Source organism: Mobula hypostoma, chromosome 11 (genome assembly GCF_963921235.1).
Source record: "Mobula hypostoma chromosome 11, sMobHyp1.1, whole genome shotgun sequence".
NCBI classification, from domain to species: domain Eukaryota; kingdom Metazoa; phylum Chordata; class Chondrichthyes; order Myliobatiformes; family Myliobatidae; genus Mobula; species Mobula hypostoma.
The window spans coordinates 44,575,534-44,602,110 of NC_086107.1; the positions used below are offsets into that span (position 1 = coordinate 44,575,534).

A 26,577-nucleotide genomic window follows, 5' to 3' on the forward strand; every position below is an offset into this window, starting at 1 on the left:
GCCAAGCTCTTGAAAGAGAAGTTTGTTTCATTTATAAGGACTGGGAGTGATTGGTTTTCAATAAGGTACACTAGCTGAATGGATCAATCATTTTTTTTACCTGAGCTAGGATTAGAAGAGTTGAAGCCTCCTGAAGAGGACAAACTAAATTTTGATACCAGATACTCACCATTCTAGCAGAGTGAGAAATAGGGTATTTAATACCAAAACCTAAGGTCAAATTTAGGAAACTTCCATAAAACTGGACTTTCAGTATAACAGCTAAATCCTGAAAAGTATGGGTGTGTAAGAATGCTTAGATTAATTTCAAATATTAAGAATAGCATTCTACAAATATAAAGCATAGCCAAAGTTTCAGATGACTTGAGTCTTCAAAAAGAAATAAAACTCTAGAAGTACCTCAACTTCCAGAATCAGAAGAGAAAATAAGATTTATGAAAGGTCTCAATATTATTGAGAAAGCATGAGAGCTAATGGATATTAGCAGGACAAGTTCTTGTAGACTGCAGTTGCTGGACTTGAGTAAACTATATGTAGTGCTCGTTTCTTATGGTGGGTTCCATTTTAGGATAGTCAGAAAACCAGTTAAAACTGTACTGAGGGTTGGTACAACTACCTCAAATGCTCTGTGAGGAAAGACTACAGTCTAGGATCATTGCTAACAATGGACTCAGAAGGTCAGGGTCTTGTACTTCAGGTTTCGATTCACTGATGCATTACTTGTGATGAAACCTTCATGATGTTGACTTACCAGTGAAAGCAGTGTATTGCTTGGTACAGTAAATGAAGACAATGACATGTTCTGGTTATAATTTTGTTTATTTTATGAATAAAGTGTACTTTTGGGGGAAAAATTATATTTGCCCTAATGGAGTATATCAATCAGTTTCAAAAATACCTAATACACACAGATTTTACCTTATCAGATCAAACCAGACACGTGCCTTATACTTGTCCCTGTTTGTAGAACTGATCCCAACCACCAATTAGGCAACCTATAGATCTGCTTGATAATGCAAATATCTAATCAGCTAATCATGTGGCAGCAACTCAATGCAGAAAAGCAAGCAGACAAGGTCAAGAGGTTTAGTTGTTGTTCAGACCGAACATCAGAATGAGGAAGAAATGTGATTGAAGTGACTTTGACTGTGGATCCCCCCATCACTTAGATCCCCTCCAGTTCGCCTACCAGTCCCAACTAGGAGTTGAGGATGCCATCATCTACCTGCTGAACCGTGTCTACGCCCACCTGGACAAGTCAGCGAGCACTGTGAAGGTCATGTTTTTTGACTTCTCCAATGCGTTCAACACCATCTGCCCTGCCCTGCTGGGGGAGAAGCTGACAGCGATGCAGGTGGATGCTTTCCTGGTGTCATGGATTCTTGATTATCTGACTGGCAGACCACAGTACGTGTGCTTGCAACACTGTGTGTCCGACCGAGTGATCAGCAGCACTGGGGCTCCACAGGGGACTGCCTTGTCTCCCTTTCTCTTCACCATTTACACCTCAGACTTCAACTACTGCACAGAGTCTTGTCATCTTCAGAAGTTTTCTGATGACTCTGCCATAGTTGGATGCATCAGCAAGGGAGATGAGGCTGAGTACAGGGCTACTGTAGGAAACTTTGTCACATGGTGTGCGCAGAATTATTTGCAGCTTAATGTGAAAAAGACTAAGGAGCTGGTGGTAGACCTGAGGACAGCTAAGGTACCGGTGACTCCTGTTTCCATCCAGGGGGTCAGTGTGGACATGGTGGAGGATTACAAATACCTGGGGATACGAATTGACAATAAACTGGACTGGTCAAAGACCACTGAGGCTGTCTAGAAGAAGGGTCAGAGCCGTCTCTATTCCTGAGGAGACTGAGGTCCTTTAACATCCGCCGGACGATGCTGAGGATGTTCTACGAGTCTGTGGTGGCCAGTGCAAACATGTTTGCTGTTGTGTGCTGGGGCAGCAGGCTGAGGGTAGCAGACACCAACAGAATCAACAAACTCATTCGTAAGGCCAGTGATGTTGTGGGGATGGAACTCGACTCTCTCACGGTGGTGTCTGAAAAGAGGATGCTGTCCAAGTTGCATGCCATCTTGGACAATGTCTCCCATCCACTACATAATGTACTGGTTGGGCACAGGAGTACATTCAGCCAAAGACTCATTCCTCCGAGATGCAACACAGAGCGTCATAGGAAGTCATTCCCGCCTGTGGTCATCAAACTTTACAACTCCTCCCTTGGAGGGTCAGGCACCCTCAGCCAATAGGCAGGACCTGGACTTATTTCCTGGCATAATTTACATATTACTATTTAATTATTTATGGTTTTATTACTATTTAATTATTTATGGTGCAACTGTAACGAAAACCAATTTCCCCCGGGATCAATAAAGTATGACTATGACTATGAATGATTGTTGGTGCCAGAATGGGTAGTCTGAGTATCTAAGAAACTGCTGATATCCTGCATAATGGTCTCTCGAGTTTACAGAGAATGGTGCAAGAAAACACAAAATACCTAGTGGGCGAAAATACATCGTTAACGAGAGAGATCAGAGGAGGATGGCCAGACAGATTCAAGCTGACAGGAAAGTGACAGAAACACAAGTAACCACACAGTACAACAGTAGTTTCCAGAAGAATATCCTTAAAGTGGATAGGCCACAGCAGCATAAGATCGTGAACATACATTCAGAAGCCACTTTTTAGGTACAGTGGGTACCTAATAAAGTGGCCACTGAATGTAATTAAAGCTTTAATATTGAGTAAAATAAAGAAATGCACGTCAATAACCTGCACTTATCTCTTCAGTTCATAAGTGCTGCATATACTAGTTATAACTGTTGTGCATCCAAGGAACTAAAAATTAAGTTATATGGGCCCTCATCTCAGCATAGTTGAGGTCAACTACAAGACTCAGTATTTGAGTCCTATAGTGGAGTGGCAGGTCATATGCCCTCTGTTTCTGACTTCTATCTTGTAATACAAAAGTACCTTTAGATGAGATATGTACTACTGCAAACCCTTATTATTTAGCAATAAATATCATAGTGGAATGAACTGTTATAAGCAAATGCTAGCCTAGTACGTTACAATAGATTTTCTGCTTGGCACAACAGGAGACCGAGAACAATTTAGATTTGATTTAATATGGATTCATTTGAAAAGCTGCCTTTCTCCAACAGGCCTTCCATATGCTAAAATACGATTCAACAAAAATACAGTTCACGCCCTCCCATCCCTGTACAAAAATATGATAAAACCAATAGGAAGTTATATTCCATACTAATAGTCTGAGACATTAAGAGAAATTATCAGATTTGGAATCTAAAGATACTAATGCTATGTCATGGAGTTAATGAGTTTCAATGAGTGCCATTTTTTGCTATTCTATAATTTCTATCTTCAGGAAGTACTTAAAATGTAAACTGATAGGAGGAGGTTTAGGTCAGGGCAAGGTCAGATTTCACAAACATGGAAGGATATTTATGCATTCTATTCACCATGTTCTCATTAGGATAATAATCTTGAAAGACTGAGGTGAAAAATGAAAAGACTTGATGAATCCTGGATTACCAGGGCAGATGGAAGTGAGAACTGGCCAAAATTAACCTTAATTTTTATAAATTGGGATAAAAAAAATTCTAAAAAAACTTTAATCTTTTATTCAATTTTTTTCAAGGAAATATTGCTTAAAAACAAGGAGCTGTTTTAGATCTAAGTAACGTTTTCTTTATCACAGAAATAAGGCATTGAAATGACACAATCTGTTGGTGAAATTTACATCAATTGTGTTCAATTCAGACGATAAAATGTCTGGCCAAACATGTTATCAGCAAAATATTACTAATTTAAGTTTGCATTATAAAATGATTTGTTCCATCAGCCACTGGTCTTATAAGATTTGGAATTAATATATACACTGTCACTCTAAGAACCTCTTTTGGCAATCTCATGATAAGCACATTATAAAAGGCATTTTATGTCATTCTCTACGAAAGATAAAATATGAGCCATATTACAAACCACGTTTATTGAAGAATGTCTTAGTAAAAGAGAAAGTAATATAATTTTATAAGCACCTTATATCATATTATTTTGCTGTGTCAAATCATTAAAATCAAATGTCCTGGAAGGAATTAGTTGCCGCTCAGACTCCTTAAAAAAAGGAACTCCAAAGGCTTCACGATTTAAATTCATTATTTTACCTTCACCTCTGTTATTTTCTTTCTTTTACACATAGCAGTGTCTGTACACTTGACCTTGAACTGGCAAATCAGGCAACTTTGAGATTATTTGTTGCTGAGGCTTCCCATAAGGATTCATTGACTGGCCCCTGTTGCTCTGGGCTGTCAGCTGTTGATGCCTACACTAAACTAATACAGCAAAAAGCTCCTACTGGAACAACACCACTAACTTTGTCATGGCTGTTGTTGAATGAGGAAGTGACAGAAGAAAGATCCTGAATTTACACACATCTGAAATTTTGCGAACAATTGAGTAAACACTCAAACCTGCTCAAAGAATAGCACTGTAAACATTCCTCTCAGTTGTCTCCCCCTTCAGCTAAAAAGTCAAACACACGCAATGCCCTCAGAGTTATAGTTTCTGAATTGTTCCCAGGGTTAAACAAATACATTATCCAAATTAATGTTTAAAGCCTCTCGGCCTTCCTTCAGATATATGACTATTCATGACTCCATCTGCTGTGCTTTTCCACTAAAAATAGAATTCTTTGGCCTTCGCTCTACCATTATTTTGCCCCTAAGGCGTGTTGAGAAATGCTTCAGTACTGCTTTGGACCAGCACCCAGCATAACCACAAAAGGTTATTATCCAAAGTATACTTTGTTTACAGTTATGAAGAAGACTCTTTAACGGGCATCTGTGCATTCCATTTTCATTCTCTTTCCCACCATACCCACACCCCCCCTAGCCCACTCCCACTACTCTATTTGTTTCTCTCAACATTCAAATACTGTACATGAATTCCAATCGGATGGTGGATCTGTTGGTGCTTGTACTGCAGCTGCATGCATTGTTACGACTTGCCAAGGCTCATTAAAGCTCGAAGCGATAAGCAGTGAAGGACAAATTACGCTACTGTATCTAGAAGAAAAGTTGCATGTCACATTTTTCAAGAAGTATTTGCTTTGTTTGGTAACAATCCTGCTATTTAAAGTTTTAATGCTTAAATGCTTTCGCCCATTATCAGTTGTATTCTGACTCTTCACTCTCACATTATCAATTCCCAATCCAAGGGTTAAATGTGAGGTGAATGCTTTTAATTAACAATGATATGCAAGACATCCAAAGAATGCCCTCATCTTCTCTCTTTGTGATATTGTGGTAAAAATCTTAGAGTCAAATCTTATTAACATGCATAACAATAGGAACTGTGAACCCTGTACTGCTTCTCTGCAGAGTCTGATATGAAATACTCTCTCTTTGGAATATAATAACTCAGAACATAAATACTGCACAAAAGCTGTTTTTATATTGTGGACATTTATAGATTGGAATCTAAGAGACTAGCATCTAGAGGCTGGCTTATACTGGTTATATGTGGTGCACTTACCCTTCCACGAAACTTGCAAGCACAGCTTTTCATTGGCATCTGTACCCGACACTAAGAGCAGGTTTCAGCAATGAAAACATCAGCTGCTGCTGGATTAAGCATGCTTCGTTCCCAGAGTTGTTATTAAATTGGTAACAATAACAAAGCTGCCACAAGTTTCACAACTCGAAAGAATAAGAACACAATAGGCTGATATTCCCAATAAATTTATGGATTATGGTGTGGAACTACTGAACCCAGTAAATCCCAGTAATGAATTGGCCATTGCAGCAAACTACAAAAAGTGAAATAGTGAAAACCTATTGGATTACGAACGCTTATAAACTTAGCTGTGCCAACCTCCCAAACTCAACAACCTACCAATGTCTCTGAGCAGTTTCACAATGGGGTAGTAATGATCTTTTCAACACACAGGCACTTTGCCTCAGGAATGTTTCCCAATGACAATATAAGAGAGAGGGAGAAAGCTGCAATATGAAGAGAGGTGAAAATGTGCTACTTTATAGTTTTCATTACCTGTGTTCATTCCATTGGATTTTCAAACCATAGGCCAAAGGCCTGAAAATTTCTACTGATGCACAGGCTGTGGGCATGTGTAAATTCAGTACAGACAGTTGAGTGCAGTTGCTATTACTTGGGAGAAGGTGATTGTGAAACAGAAAGGCCTGAAGGTAGGTAAAACACCTGGACCAGATGGTCTACATCCAGGGTTCTGAAAGAGGTAGCTGAAGAAATTACGGACATAAATAATGATCCTTCAAGGATCAAGAGATTCTGGCGTGGTTCCGGAGGACTGGAAAATTGCAAATGTCACTCCACTCTACAAAAAGGGAGGAAGGCAGAAGAAAAAAAAATATAAGCCAGTAAGCCTAACATCAGTGATTGGGAAGATGTGGGAATTGATTGTTAAGGAAATGGTTTTAGAGGCACTTGATAAAATAAGCGAAAGTCAGCATGGTTTCCCTAAGGGAAAACCTTGCCTAACAAATCTGATTGGTAATCAAGATTTGTCAATAATAACCATTACACAATTCCTTGACTGGTTTGGGCATCAAAGGTTACGGGGAGAAAACAGGATAATAGGATTGAGAGGGAAGGTAAAAATCAGCTGTGATCAATGCTGGAACAGACTTGATGGGTCAAATGGCCTGATTCTGCTTCTATGTCTGATGTCTAACAGTAGAGATGAAAGCTGATATGGGCCAATATGTTGCTCCAGTAAGAAAATGGTGAGAGCTTTGCTGGGGATAATGACCAAAGCAATAAGAAATTTACACAACCATACCAATCAAAATATTATCATTACTTTCACTCTTACATATGCCTTGATAGCAAATAACATACAAGGAACTTCCATTTTGACAGTGGTTTGTACATCTTTTGGACATTCAAAGCTTTCCTAATAGCACCGTCACAGTGAATATTATAACAAACATGATAGCTCATTTGCATGCAGCAAGGTTCTACAAACAGACTGATGATCAACTAATTGCTCGGAAATTAGTTGATGCTTCCTAAGCTGTGGTGCTCAGACAGTTCACAGCAAGTCAACAAGCTTTGTGATCAAGTGTAGAAGTGTAGAAGCAGGAGTGGTCCATTTGGCTCCTTATGCCTGTGTTGCTATTCAATATGATCCAGAATAATCTGTTATATCAGCACCACTTTCTGTACCACCCTAACTCACATCCCTTGATTCCCTTTATATGCAAACATTTATCAATCTGAAGTCAATATGCTCAGCAGCTGCACCCACAGCCCTCTTGAGTAGAGAATTCTAAACATTCATTACCCATTATATGAAATAATCTCTGCACATCTCCGTCCTGAATGACTGACTTTTTATCTTGACACTGTAACCCCTGGCTCCAGACACCTCGGCAAAGGTAATATCATCACTATGTTAATCTAGGAAGCCCCAAAATTTGATTAAATTACCACTAGTCCCTTCATCAGATCATTGTCATAGATTGGAGACAGCTGGCACATCAACTCTGATCTCTGCTGCACCTGCTTATCACAGCCTCCCAACTCAAAAAAATAGTCCTGCATTTTGTTTGCTATCCATAGACATTCCTCAGTATTTATCATTATACAGTATAACCCACAATTGTTCCAATTCTGTTTAATAACGTCTTTGTCAAAGGCCGTCTGAAAATCCAAATGCACAAAGCTATTGGTTCCTCATTATCTAGTCTGTGAATCCAATCTCAAACTTCCATTTCACAAATCCATTTTAACACTGCCAGATCCCTTCATTATTTTCTAAGTGGGCTGCTTTCATTTCCTTAATAATGAATTGGGGTGTTTTCCCTGCTGACATCAGACAATCACATTTTCTGCTTTCTCACTCCTTCCTTCCTTCCTTAAATACTGGGGGTTACATCTGTGGGAAGCATTTGTGAATCTATGGAATTTTGGGTGCTGGCACACGGGGTAATCTATTATTTCTATAACTTTTTGAAAACCATGAAATGCAGGTCATTAGGTCCTTTAAATCTATTGCTTTTCCGTCCCATTGATATCCTGATTATTTTACCAATGCTAACTTCCTTCTGCTCCTTATTGGCCCGCATCTCTCCACAGAATCTCTATGTCTTCTTCCACAATGCGAAATCAAGGTATCTATTTAACTTCTCTACAATTTCCTTATCCCTCAATATAATTTCTCCTGCATCATTCGGTTAAGTGACTTCTACTAATATTTAATATTTTACATATTTTTGAAGCTCTTACAATCTGCTTTTAAGTTTCTCACTAGCAAATAACTCCATTTACTTTCCATTTCTTCATCAATGTCTTCATCCTTCTCTGCCGAATTCTGACAGTTTACCAATCAATAGGCTTAAGGCCCTTTTTGGCAATATTATAAGTCTTTTTTCTTTGTTCTGATATTATCTTTAACTTCTCTTTAAAGCCTCAACTGGACCAACTTTCTGTTGACTTTAAAAGGATATATTGTGTGTTCATTCATCAAATGTTTCACTTTTGTTTGCTGTTGTGCATTTCAATATTGCTTTCCTATTTAGTATACCTTTGTAGCTTACCTTTAGGTTTAAGTTCCTGGATTAGAATTGATCTAAATCATTTTCAATCTTAAGACTTACATCCCTAAAGTTTGCTTAAATTAAACATGAGAAAATCTGCAGATGCTGGAAATCCAAAGCAACACACACAAAATGCTAGAGGAACTCAGCAGGCCAGGCAGCATCTATGGGAAAGAGTAAACAGTCAATCTGATGAAGGGTCTCAGCCCAAAACGTCAACTGTTTACTCTTTTCCATAGATGCCGCCTGGCCTGCTGAGTTCCTCCAGCATTTTGTGTGTGTTCCTTAAAGTAACACTACTGTTTTGCACAATATATTCTGAAATAGTGTATCTCTAATTGTTGCTTCAAAATACCACTCTAGAAAAACATTTGGTAATGCTCCATGAATTCAACTTCTATGTTACAATTCTTTTGCTCCTTTGCTCTGCCCCATTGATATGTAGAGCCCATCATTAATGCATTACCGTTGTTACATGCAACTCTAATATCTTGATTTATACTTATGCCCTACACTGCCAGCGTTGTTTGGGGAATAAAGACAACTCACAACAAAGCTTTTTGCCCCTTGCTATTTCTTAGCTTCATCCATAAAGGTTCTACTTCTGGACCTTCTGAGCAATGATCCAGTTTTTTCCACTGTCTTTCTCATAAATTTTATTATCAGAACTATCTACCAATCTTTTGAGTATTGTCTTTTGCTTCTGAGAGTTAAGTATCCTGGAAATTCCCAACCTTTATCACTTTGCTACAACATCATCGATATCACTATAATTTTATATATTTTATTTGCACCATTAATTGTGGCATGCATTCATAGGAATCAGTTTTCCAAGTTGTCTTTTTATCATTTTTCCCTATTTCTAGTTGGAGGTAACTAGTATGATTGAGTGCTCTGCTCTTTGCTGACATACATGATTGTTGTTACTCATTTTTCTATGATGAAATATCATATTGTCCTCTTTTTAATTTGGTAAGCCACCAAACCCACCTTCCCCTTTCCCTCCTTCCTCACTAACTGTTGGGTAGATGTTTCAGGACTTAGACAAGTTGCCAGCCATTAGTGGTAGATAGATTTTACGGTTACTGTTGGTAAGATTGCATTCAAGTTATTAATAAGAATGGGAGTCAATAATGAAGATGGATGGGACTGTGAATTAGAGTTGGGTATTGGATTGCTAGTTGGTGAGTGTATGGAGGGTTCTAAAGAGCTGAGATCAGTGCTTAAGTGAGAAGTGGTCGCGATGTAATTGGAAGTCTGGAAAGAAGAGGCCAGGTTAGGCTGATGGATCAATAGATGGGGTGAGAGTGGTACCTTTGGAAGCAGAATTGGGTCTGCATCTTGTACAGGGTGGGTATGTTATTGTTATTCCTCTCCGCAACTTGTGGCAGCAACCTTGCTGTTTCTTTAGCATTTTGTCTGGTTTTTTACGAGGCAGAGTTACTAGCTCGATGCTTAACCTAGCACAGATGGAAAGCCTGCAAACAGCCGGCCAGATTCAAAGCCAGGACCACTCATCTCGAAGTCCAGTGCTGATGTCACTACACTACCGGCTGTCTTGAGAGGGAAGGAGGGACTAGGTAAATTCTACCATAAAGTAGCTGGCATGAGAACAGGTCAGGCAGCACAATTAAAGTCAGAATATGGAAACATACTTCAGCTGGAGGTGGCCAAGGAAGACTCAGGCCTTGCACTTACATCCATAAATTACAGAAAGTGGCTAGGCTGAGAAAGCATTTCCTCAGGTGCTGCTGTGCATGCATGGGGTGTAGGGTGCACCCACAACAGAATAATAATCACAGACCATGAAACTTCTATTAAATCTGAGATTTTCAATAAACTGTTCATTTATTGTTCAAAATGGCATGCATAACCATAGGATTTTGTGATATGGGTTCTTGGCCAATCTGGTCACTGAGCTAACTTGAGAAATAAGCAATGTCTAAAATACTGGGGGAATGGCTTATCAAACTGCAGATTGGGTCTTGGTTTGGTATCTCTCCTTTGTGGTACAACATTTCCTCAATGCTGTATGTTTCTGCAGGCGTATTTAACACTTACAAAATAATGCACAGTGTGACAAAATTCATGTGCTGCTGGGACTTCAACATTATCGAGAACATCATCTTGGCCAAGTTGTTTTGTGCAGATTATGATATTCTGCAGTGTATACTGGCCACCTAATTTAATAGGTGGAATCTGCTGTTAGCAATGTCCTTGCTATGCATTCAACTATCCTACAGGAGACCTGCAGCAGACTTCAAATGTAAAACCTGTGGGAAAGCAGCCAGAAGCTGGACTCCACTGACACGCTGCAAAACATGACCATATGGCTGCTTTAAAATGATATTACCATGTTCAATACTGTAATACCCAGAAAACCTACTATCAATGCTGCTATTCATCAAGGACTTAAAGTGTTAATTTTGCTTGACAGTGAAAAGAACAAAAATCTCAAGTTTTCTTATTGGCATTCATCATTATGCTTTGGCTCTCGTCCCAGAATTCTTTGTTGTGGCACATACCTGGAGCTGTAATGGGCTGAGTCCAGACGCAGCTGCAGCTGCCATTGTCGACGGAATGAGCTGCACAGGGTAGCTATCACCTGTCGACGAAGAACAATGCACACAGGTTCAGACAATGAGCAAAGGATCACACCGAACATGTGCCAACACGCCTCTGCCTCTGCTTTTGCACCACAGTGCTACACTGAGCGGGAACATCTGCCCAAACAAAAGCCTCAGCTGGGCAGAAACATGCAATGCGTACTTGGAACTTTTGTGCACAGATGGCTCGAAGGCAAACCATTGAGAATGGGGAAGGTCTGCTCTTTTAATTTTTCAGGGTAAAATTCTACACCTAGTCAGATAAAATAATGGCAGTATAAAAAGCTTCTCATCAATGTGTTTTAATTAATGTAAGGTCTGTTACTGAAGTCTTCTTATTGACAAGATTCTGTGTGAAAGACTACCCGCCCATGTGATAATGGTCAGTACTTTAGCTGATCAGGATAAATACTACAGATCTCAAACAATCTTTCATTATAATGAACACTACAGGGACTTTTTGCTAAAAAGACATAAGGTATCAGTAACAGAATGCTTTAATGATTAGTTTTAAAGGTCGAAATAGCACCATTCTTGGATCGCAATCCAAAACTGTAGTCCAGATTTTGCTGGAAGTGTTGGCAAATCCACAACAAACTATCCACATTCCTCAGCATAAATTCCGGTGAGCCCCGGGATTCCTGTGTAGTCGTACATTAGCTCTGCTTTCTTGCACAGATTCACTATACAATTCCCAGCCACAATCACCATTAGATTTCACAAACTCCAGAAGCTGATCAATGTTTTGACTAGATTCCTTGCTATTTGAATTGGGATATCTACTCTTCAGATCCATTGCTGTATGGGGTCTAACGCAGGGTCCATGGCTGATTTCAATGGGAACGCTAAACTTGTGGAGATGGTAAATTCCTCTCTTTAAGTGCGTGCATTTTATTTAATATTTTAATTATTTATAATTATTTTAATCAAGATTAATTTTAAATAGTATGGTTTTTAAAACTGTATTCTTTATTTCACTTTTCATTGGCATTAGATTCAGAGATATATAAGGACCCTTACAGCTTTAAGAGCTGACAAAGCTGGGCCACACCACTTGTTGACTAAGATTCACTTTTAGCATGGTACTGGGAATGAAGTTTCTCCATCGCATTGTTGGAGACCCAACCACTACTCAGGGCTTCAGGCTGGAGTCTGAGTGACTTCAACCCAGCAAGCTATCTAGCAGCAGGTCCATGCCAATGAACTGGCCATTGATGTTTCATTGGAGTTAAAATGAATTAATCTTAATTTAGTGAGCTAGATCCATAGTTGTTGATATTCTATAAGATTTATCTTTTAAATCAATCACTTCAATTTGGCAAGAAAATTTATCTGTCAGGGTGCATCATGGAAAGTGACACTGCATACAGAAAATACCAATGCTTTGTGACCATTTTGAGACACCCAATCATGAGAAACTTTCTAAATCAAACAGAATTAACAATTCTCTTCATTGACCTTTCAAGCCATTTCAGTTACAATAAAACAAAAATTCAAGGCTTATATGGAAGCCCTAACTGACTGTAATGGGAAATGACAATGACAACAAATGGCAACTGAAAGGCAGCTTCACAAATCAGTGAGAAACAATTGTACACGGATACAAAAATGAGATCCAGCTCTCATCACGTCATCAGCTTCATTGATGACACAACAGTGGCTGGCCTCATCAGAAATAAAGATGAGTCAGCATACAGAGAGGAGGTAGAGCATGACAATTTGAACCTCAGTGTGGTCAATACAAAAGAAATAATTGTGGACTTCAGGAAAGTGCAGGCTGATCAGTCCCTACTGCACATCAACAGCTCCTCTGTTGAGAGTCTGTAACACCAAGTTTCCTGCAGTGCACATCACCAGATGATCTTATCTGGTCCCTCAGTAACAGAAAGCACAGCAGCACCTTCACTTCCTGAGAATATTGAGGCAAGCAAAGTTCCTCACCCATATTCTAACCCACACAGAGTGGGCAACTGTATCACCACATGGTATGGGAATTGCAAGGCATCTTGACAGAAGACCATACAATGAGAGTACTGAGAGAATCACTGTGGTCTCTCTCACCCACCCCTCACACCCCACCAATCCATGACATATACCAGAAGTGCTGTGTTTATAGAGCCTTCCCACCCATCCCACAATCCCTTTGTCCTCCTACCACAGTATAACAACAAGGACTGTTAGTCTGGGTAATGGTTTCTTCCCCCAAGCCTTGACACTGCTGAACATTCTGCTACCACCCAGTATACAATATTTATGACAGCACCAGTAGCATTGTACTCTTGTATGTTTAACTATATGTCGTATATGCACTTTATGTCAGGTTGTACATCTACAGATTTTTTTGTTATCTGTTGATACTGTTGTGTTAACATGATTTTAGGTGCTGTATGTGGTATGTGTTCTATGTTTTGCACCTTGGTCTCAGGGGTACTTTGTTTCCTTTATCTGTATACATGTGTACAGTTGAATAAAAATACACTTGACCTTCTATATTTCAGAAAAAAATAATAGGATATATTAAGACCAATTGTTGTTAAGTGGATATGCAGGTACAGAGAATATTAAGGTCAGTAACTGCACAAACATGGAATTCAATGTATTAAAAAAACAGGACCAAAGGTAACAATAACACCATCTGAAACTGGGCCACTGCTTTCCTGATACATGCACTTTCACTTGCACTTTTGGTCTCTGTGACCCATTGAAACAAACACATACAAAAAAATCTGCACCTCATCAATCCATGCACCACAGTGAAAACATGTATGCTTCATAAAGATCTCTCCTCTGGCTGCTCCTAAAGTTCTGCTACACTGCATTTCATAATACTACCTCGCCTTGGTATCCTGTGGTCTGGTACTTCAGAAGATTTGTTTTTCTCTTCGGGCAATTTAAATAATAAAGCAACAATTTAAAATGATCAGCCAGGAGTGTTTGTGTGATTTTTTTTTAACAAATATTCTCTTTAATCAGCCAAATCGACCAGCAGTAAAACTATGTGAAACCAAGTATGCACACATTTATTTTTGATGAAGGATGTTTGGAGTGCAGATGGACAGACAAGAAAAGTGGAACTCCACAGATGTTGTTTTACATGCCATAAATTATTTTTTTCATATTGAACTAATTAAAAGGATAATCTAAAAATTCCTTGTAGTTGTATTTTACAGACATTGTGCTGGTACACTAAGAAAAAACTAATTTCCTGCAGCAATGACTGGTTGGTCTCTCCTTGTCACATTCTTGCACACTACATCTCACTTGTACCTCACCTGAGGCAGCTTAGAGGTGATTTTTCTTCTATTAACAAGTTTTGTTTTATAATAATCAAAGTGCAGTTACTTAGAGAAGACTGACTTTTTTTTTTAAATGTTGTTTACGCATTGTAATTTTTTTTAGTTATCATATCACAGGAAAAGAAACACCACCTTGTGTCAGGAAACGTGGAGGAGGCTTGACCCAATTGCAGAACAGTGGAAATGATTTAGCGGTGAGCAATAACTTTAGTAATAAACTGCAAAATAACAAGCCACGAGGGAACACAAAACAAGAGAGGACAGATATTAACGTGACAAGACAAAAACGTAACTGAAAATAAGGAACAACTGGTTGAGGCTGGCTGGTTTGATTACCAGGATTGTGAGTGAGCACTGGGCTTAAATGGGTTGCAGGTGATGAGTTGGAAATGAGTGGCAGATGACTCCTGTTAGCTGGGTGGTGTCTGGGAAGTGCCTGCCTATGCAGGCCTGACACCTGACAATTGGAAACTCCAGTTTGCATGCTTCATATTTGTGAATGGATCAATGAGTGGAAAATATGGAAATGGAAATGTTTCCTTCATGACCATGTTGAGTTATAAAAATCCAGTATCTCTTAATGTTCTGAAGAAAGCTTTAAAGTGCTGTTTAGCCCTGTTTCATTGTATTGAAGTTTTTTTTTCTTTTTCTTTCGGAGATTCTGGCTTAGGGGGCCCAAGAACTCTAAGTTTCCTTTGGAACTGTCCCTAAGTATTTAAACTTCAATTTACAAACTTAGATAATAGCTCCAGGCAAACAACTGTTACCATGTGAGGGTATAATGCCACATAAAATATTATATTCTCTGGATATTGTCACTCTTATTTTTTCATGATTGAGGTGTCTGAATTACTGTCAAGATATATTTCCTGGCTGATTTTCCCCTTTGTTTAGGAGAACTGAGATACATTTTCTAACTGACTGCTGTTTTAGGAACATAAGACTAAATTTATTCAACCAATAAGCCTGCTACATCATTTTTATTAGCTTTGTCTGGGTCAGCTGTTTTAGCAGAGACTGGGGATCTTGCTGATCTCTACAGGTCAGTGCATTTGTCAACAATCTATTGGAAAAGTTTTAATAATCACTGCTTAAGATTGTTTGTTTGCTTTTAAATTGCCTTCCATTCTGTCTCTCCTTGGCTTGGAGTCAATGGGCATGCTGTAGCAATCTTCTGCAAATTTGTTCTCTGGATTAAGAATGCTTGCGTGAGGAAAAATTTTATTTGATTTGTTTTAAGAAAAAGACGCGTGTCCAAACAAGCTTCCATATAGTACTTTTGCTCCTTCACCATAGAAGATCACAGTTAGCATTTCCAAGTCATACAATAGTGTGTTACGTGGGCTCAAATTCCTTATCATTTGTTCCTGATACATCACCTATTTTTTAGATATATAATCAGTATTTGGGATTGAATAGATGTTCATAAAAACCCTCTCATCTCAGGCTGGTGTCCAACAACTTCATTAATTTAACAAATCATCCTGGAATAAAAACTGGAAAGACACAGATTAGTCAAAGATTGGCAACTTAGTGCTTTGAAATGGAATGGGATTCTTAATTTAGAGTGAAGTAAAGAATGTGAACATTAGCCAGTCTGTCTCTAGATGTTAAATAATTTACTCTCCATTCTAATATTTTCTGATTGATGCAGATTTGCAACATGCAGATTTTTACATCTCAGGATTTAGCTGCTCAAGACACAATTGTAATTAATAGACCCTAATAATACTTCCCAGCTGCTGGATTAATTTGTGTCATTGACTCCAATAAGAGTGGAGCATTAATTGTTTCATAATGTACCCGACATGTCAGAGGTGATGAAACCCATTTGCTTCATTTGGTGGCTCATTGGAGGAAATTTTCACCTAACTCTCCTGGCAGAAGACTCTTAGATTTGAAATATTTACTCATTTTCAGACATCCCACCTCTCCTGGAAGTTCCGGGAGTCTCTCGCATATTGATAGTGACTCCCTGACACCCGCAAATTATATACAATATCCCGGAAATCAATTTTTTGAGTGAGAGGAAGGGAGGGAGCAAGGGAGAGGGAGATAGATAGAGAGAGAGAGACAGACACACACACACACACACACACACACACACACACACACACACAGAGCATTCTGAGTGGTCTCTCTTTCGGCTAAGTAGACCTATCAGTTTTCTCTGTGGGCGGGCTTTACAGTCAACCCCTCTCTCTCTCTTTCATTGTCCATCAGTTCAGTTTAGTGTCTTACAGTGCCATGGCAGAGTGTTCCAAAAAAAGAAAATATAAAACATACTTTACCCCAGACTACACTAAAGTGTACCCCTGCCTAATAGGGGTCAAAAAAGTTGACAGTGTTGCTGGCTGTACTGTTTGCAACAGTGACGTTTTTATTGCCCGTGGTGGGTTAAATGACTGTAAAAGACATGTTGAGGTGAGTTTAACAGGTGTCATTCGTTTATTAGCATAGCTAACGTTATTTAAACTAGCTGGCTAGCTGCTAAGGAGCTACTCTATTGATGTCCTACGTGACGAGGCCAAACTCCCTGTAGACTTGCTTAAAGTTGTAATAGAATAAAAAATCGACTCCATGATAATATTTTATCTATGTGTGTGTGTGTGTGTAATTAGTTTCAATATGTGATCAAATAAATTGTTATGTTCTTTCATAGTCAAATGTCCTGTATACATACACCCTTGGAGGTCGACCGAGGGGGGGAGATATGGGGGTTGCGGGGGGTGGGGGTTGTGGTGCTACCTCCCTGAAATGACTTTTTGCAGGGTGGGATGTCTGCATTTTACACCCTCATGTACTCCTCAATTTTAATCTCTATTCAACTAATGGAGTGCAAAGCCAGGCAGAGTATTTGGCTGATGCTGTGTTACCCTGTTGGGTCACTCTTTTTTTCCACCTGCTGATGGTTTTTCATTTAGTAGATATGCCAATTCGTGTTAAGACTGTCTTCCCTATGTCAACAACATGTAAAATGTGGCTGCAGTTCTGCTTACAATTAACCCCTCAGGCACATGAATTGACTGCAGCTTTGGCAGTGGTGCAGTGCTAGCCGGAGCGCACCAGAGCGCACCCAGCACATCTTTAAGAAAAAAGCCGAAATAAACAAGCTAATTAATTAGGTGCCGCTCAGGGTGATTTGAGTATCTCAGAAAATGCTGATCCCCTGTGATTTTTACGCACAACAGACTCTGGAGTTTACAAAGAATGGTGCCAAAAACAAAAAAAAAATCCAGTGAGTGGCTGTTCTATGAGTGAAAACATCTTGTTAAATCCACTCCCTGGATGCTTTTTTGTTTTTGGCACCATTCTTTGTAAAGTCCAGAGTCTGTTGTGCGTAAAAATCACAGGGGATCAGCAGTTTCTGAGATACTCAAATCACCCTGAGCGGCACCTAATTAATTAGCTTGTTTATTTCGGCTTTTTTCTTAAAGGTGTGCTGGGTGCGCTCTGGTGCACTCCGGCTAGCACTGCACCACTGAGCTTGGATGGCTTATCTCTGCAAAGCAGCCTGATTTCACAACTACCTGTCACATCATTGGCACTGTATTACCTCAGGTGGTATTTTCTCTCATGGTCCACAGCCACCTGGTGTTTACCTCATGGCTTCTTCCTTGGTCTATATTACCTCATTATAGCATATGCTAGCCGGCAGTAGCATAAATGGAATTTTTTTTTACCTCTGCCTCATTACCTCCTTCCTTATTTCATCATACAGCCTTTGACAAAGTCCCAAATGACTATCAAGTATTTAAAAAATGGTTGTTAATTTTGGTTTTGCCACCTAACAGCAGACAAACTGATCCATGTTTTTTTCTAATATCAGTTAAACCTTGACATTAAATTCCATTAGCCTGTTAGTGTATCCTCAGGCTTGGAGGTTGAAGCTTTAACATACAGCTGTCCTCTAACTCATCATCCTCCTTATATCCAATCATACTGAACTCCGCTTAGTTTTCACTCTACCGATTAGTTTACCCTGATCTGAATTACCTATCCTCTTCTCTCGAAAACCTAATCAATGCTTTTATCACCATGAAACTGGACTTTAACAATGCTCTCCAATTACCATAATCTAACAATATACCTGTTAAATACCATAATTTGTTTTTATTCAACACACACCCATCTGTTCCAAACACCCAGTACTTGTGAGGCTCCTGTGGTTCCCTTGTGTTAAAGTAGAATCAGTTTGAATTTACTTTTCGTCTCCTTCCACCCCTCTGCCCTTTGAAGTTAATTGGAACTTGTCAAATTACATATGCCAGTAATGCAATAATGATCTTGTGAAAAATATGCCAAGAAAACTCAGTGCCAGTCTTGAGGACAGCAGCTTCACTTTGAGTAGTACACCAGTGTTTCTGTGTCGTGTCGTGTCCTGCATGTTTTAAGAATCTGAGAAAGAAAAGAGAAGAAGATAATAATGAAAAGAAAAGTAGATGATGAATGTAAAAAGAGTTGAAAGAATTAATGAAAGGAAGGATAGAATATGGTGGAAAATGGAAGGAAAAAAGAACAAATAAACAACAGAAAGAAAAGATAAATAGTGGTGACGACAGAAACAGAAGTTAAGGAAAATGTAAAAAGAGGCTAGAAAGAAAGAATAGAGAATAGTCAAGGTTTGTGAAAATTGGACATACCCAGAAAGCTTCACAAAGTACTTGTCTTTCATTGAATGTACTGAATGCACAATACTCTTTTTCGTGAAACAAAGCATTCTTTGTTTCACAGTTTGGAGGGTTTATATCATCCCAATCTCCAGCTCTATCCAAATCTCCTGTGGTTTCTACACTATCACAATTAAAGATGCTCAAATAACTATTTCTTCACTAGTTGAGCTGGATTTATAGATTAAAATAAATTGCATTCACATTTTTACTCTAAATCTTTGATATTAAAACATTAAAATTACAGGCACTTAAACAGTAATGCAATTCAGAAATTGAAGTTGTTGAATGAGTAATATTCTTGTGCCCATACGTAACTACATTAACTGCTTCAACGTCATAATATGGCAATCTGGAATGAAAATTGAGATGTGTAAACAAAGGCTACAGACAGTTAAACAGACTGAAGGAATGATAGAATACTGATTGCAGCAACTTCAAAGCACAGTAATATGGTAGCCCCTAGCAGTGGCTTGTAAAGTTTATATTTATAGTCTGCTGGTGCACTACAACACCAATGAGGACTTGGTATTAAGCAAGTTGTATTAAGAGGAATGAACCAGAATAGTGAAGTCTCCGAAATAGTTTTGACAGAGCCAAGGAGAATGAGTTTCTTGCTCATTAGCAGGACCACTGTTTTGAATCCCAAGCATTTTACACGATTATGCACAGAAATATCATTACTTGAATTTTATAGTGCAAAATCAGTAACTCAGAGCAGCAGTACAAGGAGACCTGGGTCTAGGGTAACAAGGCAGATGTTTAGAGGGGATCTGAGAAGAACTTTTCCTGGTTGGAATCTGCAACACACTGCCTGAATGAACGGTGTTGTCAGGTTTTCTCATGTCATTTAAGAAGCACAGTATCCAGATGGACACTTGAACCACCAATGCATAAAAGACCAAGTTCTGGCAAAAGGAATTAGTAGAAGTAGTTACATACTAATAATTGGCATAGATATATTTAAGCAAAGGACCTGTTCATGTGCTATATGATTCTATAAGTCCATTTACTCAGTTTATAAAACCAACACTTCAAGCAGCAGGACCAAGTGCCTCAGTGTGCCAAGTTTGAAATGAAGCAGATGTTGCATGTCTCTGAAAAAAGTCCCATCTAAATCTAATAGCATGAAAATAAAATCAGTTTTCTTCCCACAACAAAGCCCTTGCCCCTCTCTGTGGCATCAAATGCCACACGATAACCTGTGAAAATTTTGTAGTTGGCTCTCAGACCCTTCAGTGGTAGCTCAGATAAAAATGTCAGGGCTTTTTATTAGCATAAGTGCTTGCTGTTACTATTGCGTGCCCAGCGTTCTCTGTTTCTAAACATACCAAATGCAAGGAAGTACCAATTATTATTACTAATTAAGTTGCTGTGCCTGAAGTCATGCACATCACATTAAAACCTTGCAAAATCAAATATCTAATACAATGGGGTTTCATTCAAAATCTTTCCACACTCACTTTTCAGTAGATCACTAGTGAGCAAACAAGAATAGGAATTCCATCTAATATATGCCCTTCACCGGGTCGCTGGGGCAAATGTCGCTATATACTGATAAGTGACATGACTTTGCAGACAAAACAAAATCCAGTTCCAGATCGTCCTAAACTGAACTGCAATGTGGAAGCTGGCTATTTGTTGTGTTTGCATTGATGCATATCTGCAATATTCTGCAGATGCTGTAAATCTTGAACAATACATACAAAATCCTGGAGGAACTCAGTAAATCAGGCAGCAGTTAGATGAATGGTCTCAGCCCAAAAAGTTGACTATTTCTTCCCCTCCATAGATGGCACCTGACTTGTTATATTTCTCCAGCATTTTGTGTGTGTTGCTCAGTTCAGATATCCTTTTTTTATGTCCTTCAACAACCTATTCAGCTGATTGTTAATTTCTATGTGTTATTTGTTTTGGTTACCATGTCTGAAACTGCATACCACAAGATCTCAACACTTTGCTGGATCATATCAATGGTCCAAATCTCTCAATTGCTAGAAGAAACAGTTTCCATCTACTTTTTCTCCATAACTATATAAATATCTATGAAGTGATTTTATAATCACATTTATACTCCAACAAATCAAGTCTTTCTTTGTATCTCTGTACTGAGAGGCTTCTCAGCAAATCAGGGCTGTATCCTCTGTGTACCTCATCCTTTTAAAGATTAGCTTTATTTGTCACAAGTACACTGAAACATACAGCGAAATGCATTGACTTATTTGATTCAATGGCTAACGCAGTCTGAGGAAGTGCTGCAGGCCGTCCGCAAGTGTCACCGTGCTTCCAGTGTCAACATAACATGCCCAAAACTTAGAAACCCAAACTCGTATCCGGAAGAAACTGAAGCACTTATAGGAATGCAAACACGAGGAATTCTGCAGATGCTGGAAATTCAAGCAACACACATCAAAGTTGCTGGTGAATGCAGCAGGCCAGGCAGCATCTCTAGGAAGAGGTACAGTCGACGTTTCAGGCCGAGACCCTTCGGCAGGACTAACTGAAAGAAGAGCTAGTAAGAGATTTGAAAGTGGAAGGGGGAGGGGGACAGCAAAAATGATAGGAGAAGACAGGAGGGGGAGGGATGGAGCCAAGAGCTGGACAGGTGATTGGCAAAAGGGATATGAGAGAATCCTGGGACAGGAGGCCCAGGGAGAAGGAAAGGGGGAGGTTGGGGAAAGCCCAGAGGATGGGCAAGGGGTATAGTCAGAGGGACAGAGGGAGAAAAAGGAGAGTGAGAGAAAGAATGTGTGTATATAAATAACGGATGGGGTACGAGGAGGAGGTGGGGCCTTAGCAGAAGTTAGAGAAGTCGATGTTCATGCCATCAGGTTGGAGGCTACCCAGACGGAATATAAGGTGTTGTTCCTCCAACCTGAGTGTGGCTTCATGTTTACAGTAGAGGAGGCCGTGGATAGACATGTCAGAATGGGAATGGGATGTGGAATTAAAATGTGTGGCCACTGGGAGATCCTGCTTTCTCTGCGGACAGTGCGTGGGTGTTCAGCAAAACGATCTCCCAGTCTGCGTTGGGTCTCGCCAATATATAGAAGGCCACATCGGGAGCACTGGACACAGTATATCACCCCAGCCGACTCACAGGTGAAGTGTCACCTCACCTGGAAGGACTATCTGGGGCCCTGAATGGTGTTAAGGGAGGAAGTGTAAGGGCATGCGTAGCACTTGTTCCACTTACAAGGATAAGTGCCAGGAGGGAGATCAGTAGGGAGGGATCGGGGGGACGAATGGACAAGGGAGTCGCGTAGGGAGCAATCCTTGTGGAAAGCGGGGGGGGGGTGGAATGTGCTTAGTGGTGGGATCCCGTTGGAGGTGGCGGAAGTTACGGAGAATAATATGTTGGACCCGGAGGCTGGTGGGGTGGGAGGTGAGGACCAGGGGAACCCTATTCCTAGTGGGGTGGCGGGAGGATTGATTGAGAGCAGATGTGCGTGAAATGGGGGAGATGCGTTTGAGAGCAGAGTTGATGGTGGAGGAAGGGAAGCCCTTATAGAAAACCCATTTAGTCACAGAGAGAATGTAGGAAGTTCTTACAGATGGCGATGGGAATTGAACCCCAGTCGCTGACCACTGGCACCATAAAGCACAGTGCTAACTGCTATGTTACCATGCCACCCTCTATGAAACTGTGCCACTCCCTGTGATGCTGTGCCATTCCGGAGTAGATTTCAAAACTACATACAATGGACTGGTTATAATGTACCATTAAACCTCAGCTCTTATATTCTATGCCTTTTTCTAATACATCCAGCATTCTATTAGTTATTTATTACTTTATGCACTTAAAATGCTGCTTTTAACATCTTATGAACCTAAAGCACCAAATGTGTATGCCATTACTCATCTTCTCCTTCATGGCATTGTTATTATTTAATTTATTAAGTAAGCAATATTTACTGCATCCCACATCCTATCTATTACTTTTCAGATCATTCTACCATTTTATCAAAGTCTCCTCAAAGGCAGTTACAAGTAAATAGTGCATTTATTAACAGGGTATTCCACAGAGCTAAAACTAACTTTAGACTTGGCATAAGACATAGAAATAAAACTTCATGAATTCCTATAAAATGATAGTACCACACAGAGCAATGAAAGCAGTTTGAAGTAGAAGTAGTATTGGGCTTTACTAAACTCCAGCAGCACAAAAGATGCTTGAGGAAGTCAGTGAACCAGGCAGCATCTATGGAGGGATATGGCCAGTCGACATTAGGAATTGAGAACTGCCATTTGGACTGAAAAACAGAGGGAAGACAGGTAGTGTAAAAAGATACCACAAACAAAAGAAACTCTGCAGATGCAGGAAATCCAAAGCAACACACACAAAAATGCTGGAGGAACTCAGCAGGTCAGGCAGCATCTATGGAAAAGGGTAAACAGTCACTGTTTCAGGCTGAGATCCTTCCTCAGGATTAAGGATCTCGGCCCGAAACGTTGACTGTTTACTCTTTTCCATTGATGCTGCCTGACCTGCTGAGTTCCTTCAGCATTTTGTGTGTGTGTTGCAAAGCGAAAAAAAAGTGGAGCAAAGAGGTGGAGCAAAAGCTAGCAAGTGTTAGGTGGATCCAGCTTGGCAGGGTTGGGGATTGATAGGGAGATGGAAGAGGGGATAATTGAAATAGCACCAGAAGCAGGTGGAATCTGATTGGAGAAGAGGGTATGGATTCCAGTGAGAGAGTTGGGGAGGGCAGATGGGAATACGGAGGAAGAAAACTAATGGGAGGAGTGTGTGGGTGATTGATCTTCACTTCACTAAACTCCAGTTCAGTTCAAAACACGGTCTCACTCAGTTAATAATGGGAATAGGTAATTACATCTATAATTCATGAGGAAATAGCACGCATCATCAATTTCCAATTGGTTTTGGATTCAGATCAATTCAATCGGAATATTGAAGGGTTTCTAACAAGTACTCTATTGGTGATTGATGTCCAAAGATCAGTGGACATTTTGTTCAAGTTAAGTAGATATAATTAGCCTTTCAAGTGTCGATTGGGACAGGTTGTTTTCTGGCAAAGGTGTACATGGTAAATGGGAGGCCTTCAAAATTGAAATTTTGAGAATACAAAGGTTGCATGTTCCTTTCAAAATAAAAGGCAAGAAGAACAGGTGTAGATAAATTGTTTTTTTGATATATTGAGGCCTTGCTTAAGAAAAAGAAGAAGGTGCATAGCAGATATAGGCAGGCAGGAACAAATGAGGTGCTTGAGGAGTATAAGAAATGCAAGAGAACACAAAAAGGAAATGAAGAAGGCTAAAAGAAGGCATGAGGTTGTTTAAGCAGACAAGGTGAAGGAGAATCCTAAGGGCTTCTCCAGGTATATTAAGAACAAAAGGAAAGCAAGAGTTAACACTGGTCCTCTGGAAGATCAGAGCTATAGTCTACATCTGGAACCAAAAGAGATGGGGGTGATCTTATTCTGCATCTATATTTACTTGGGAGGTGAGCGTAGAGTCTATAGAGGTGAGGAAATGCAGCAGCGAGGTCATAGACCCTATACAGATTACACAGGAGGAGGTGTTAGGTGTCTTGAGGCAAATTAGGCTGGATAAATCCCCAGGGTCTCACAACGTTACCTGTGGAAGGCAAATGCAGAGATTGCAGGGACTCTTGCTGAGATAATTAAAACATCCTTCACCACAGGTGAGGTACTGGAGGATTCGAGGATAACTAATGTTGTTCTGTTGCTTAAGAAATACCTAAGAATAAGCCAGGAAATTATAGGCCGGTGAGCCTGACATCAGTAATGGGACTGGATATATAGTTATGTATAATGGGACTGGATATATATATATATATATATTTGGATAGACAAGGTCTGATTAGTGATAGTCAACTTGGCTTTGTGCGTGGTAGGTCCTGTCTAATCACTCTTAGTGACTTTTTCAAGGAAGTTACCAGGAAAGTTGATGAAGTGAAGGCAGTGAAAGTTGTCTACGTGGACATTAGCAAAGCCCCTGACAAGGTGCCACATGGGAGGTTGGTCAAGAAGGTTCAGTTGTTTGGCATTCAAGATGAGGTAGTAAATTGGCTTTGTGAGAGAAGCCAGAGAGTGGTTGTAGATGGTTGCCTCTGTGACTGGAGGCCTGTGACTAGTGATGTGCCACAGGGATCAATTCTGGGTCCATTCTTGTTTGTCATCTGTATCAATGATCTGGATGATAATGTGGTAAACTGGACCAACAAATTTGCAGATGGCACCAAAGTTGGAGGTATAGTGGATAGTGAGGATGACTATCAAAGCTTGCAGTGGGATTTGGATGAACTGTGAAAAATGGGCTGAAAAATGGCAGACAGAATTTAACACAGACAAGCGAGAGGCTCTTTGGGAGGACCAACCAGGATAGGTCTTACATGATGAGCGTGAGGGCACTGGGGAGTGCGGTAGAACACAGGGATCTAGGAAAACAGATCTATAATTCCTAGAAATTGGCGTTGTAAGTTGATAGAGTTGTAAAGAAAGCTTTTGCCACATTGGACTTCATAAATCAATGTATTCAGTACTGGAGATGAAATATTATGTTGAAATTGTCTAAGACATTGCTCAAACCTAATTTGAAGTATTATGTGCAGTTTTGGTCACCTACCTACAGGAAAGATGTACATAAGGTTGAAAGCGTGTAAAGCAATTTTACAAGGATGTTGCCAGAACTGGAGAACCTGAGTTATAGGGAAAGGTTGAATAGGTCAGCACTTTATTCCTCAGAACATAACAGATTGAAGGGAGCTTGAAAGAGGTATAAAAAATTATGAGGGGTGTACTTAAGGCAGAGATTGATAGGTATCTGAGTAGCCAGGGCATCAAAGGTTACGGTGAGAAGGCGGGGGAGTGGAACTAAATTGGAGAATGGATCAGCTCATGATAAAATGGCGGAGCAGACTCAATGGGCCGAATGGCCGACTTCTGCTCCTTTGTCTTATGGTCTTATGGTAAAAATAGGGTAAGTGCAAGCAGACCTTTTCCACTGAGGTTGGGTGAGACTACAACTAGGGGTCATGGGTTAAGGTTGAAAGGTGAAAAGTTCAAGGGGAATATCTTCACACAGAGTGTGGTGAGAGTATGGAACAGGCTGTTAACACAAATGGTGGATGGGGGATCGATTTCAACATTTAAGAGAAATTTGGCAGGTACATGGATAGAAGGGATATGGAGGGCAATGGACCAAGTGCAGGTTGGTGAGATGAGACAGAAAAATAGTTCCGGATGGACTAGGTGGGTCAAAAGGCCTGCTTTTGTGCTGAAGTGTTCTCTGACTTAGTGACATTATATAGTGCCTACAGTTTTTGAAGGCATTTAAAACCTTGCTTAAAAAAGGGGATTTAAAGAGGCCTATAGGAAATGAACTGTGAAGAGGTAGGGTGGTTTAGAA

General features: G+C 39.9%; 1 protein-coding gene across 25 annotated transcripts in view; it reads right to left on the minus strand.

The window, feature by feature from the left end:
* sox6 (SRY-box transcription factor 6) overlaps positions 1–26,577 on the minus strand; it is a 630,558-nt gene that overhangs the window by 107,844 nt on the left and 496,137 nt on the right. For all 25 annotated transcript variants that reach the window (XM_063061910.1, XM_063061919.1, XM_063061914.1 and 22 more), the window contains one exon: positions 11,142–11,221. In XM_063061910.1, coding sequence (XP_062917980.1) covers positions 11,142–11,221 — 80 coding nt within the window. The remainder of the gene's footprint in view (positions 1–11,141; positions 11,222–26,577) is intronic.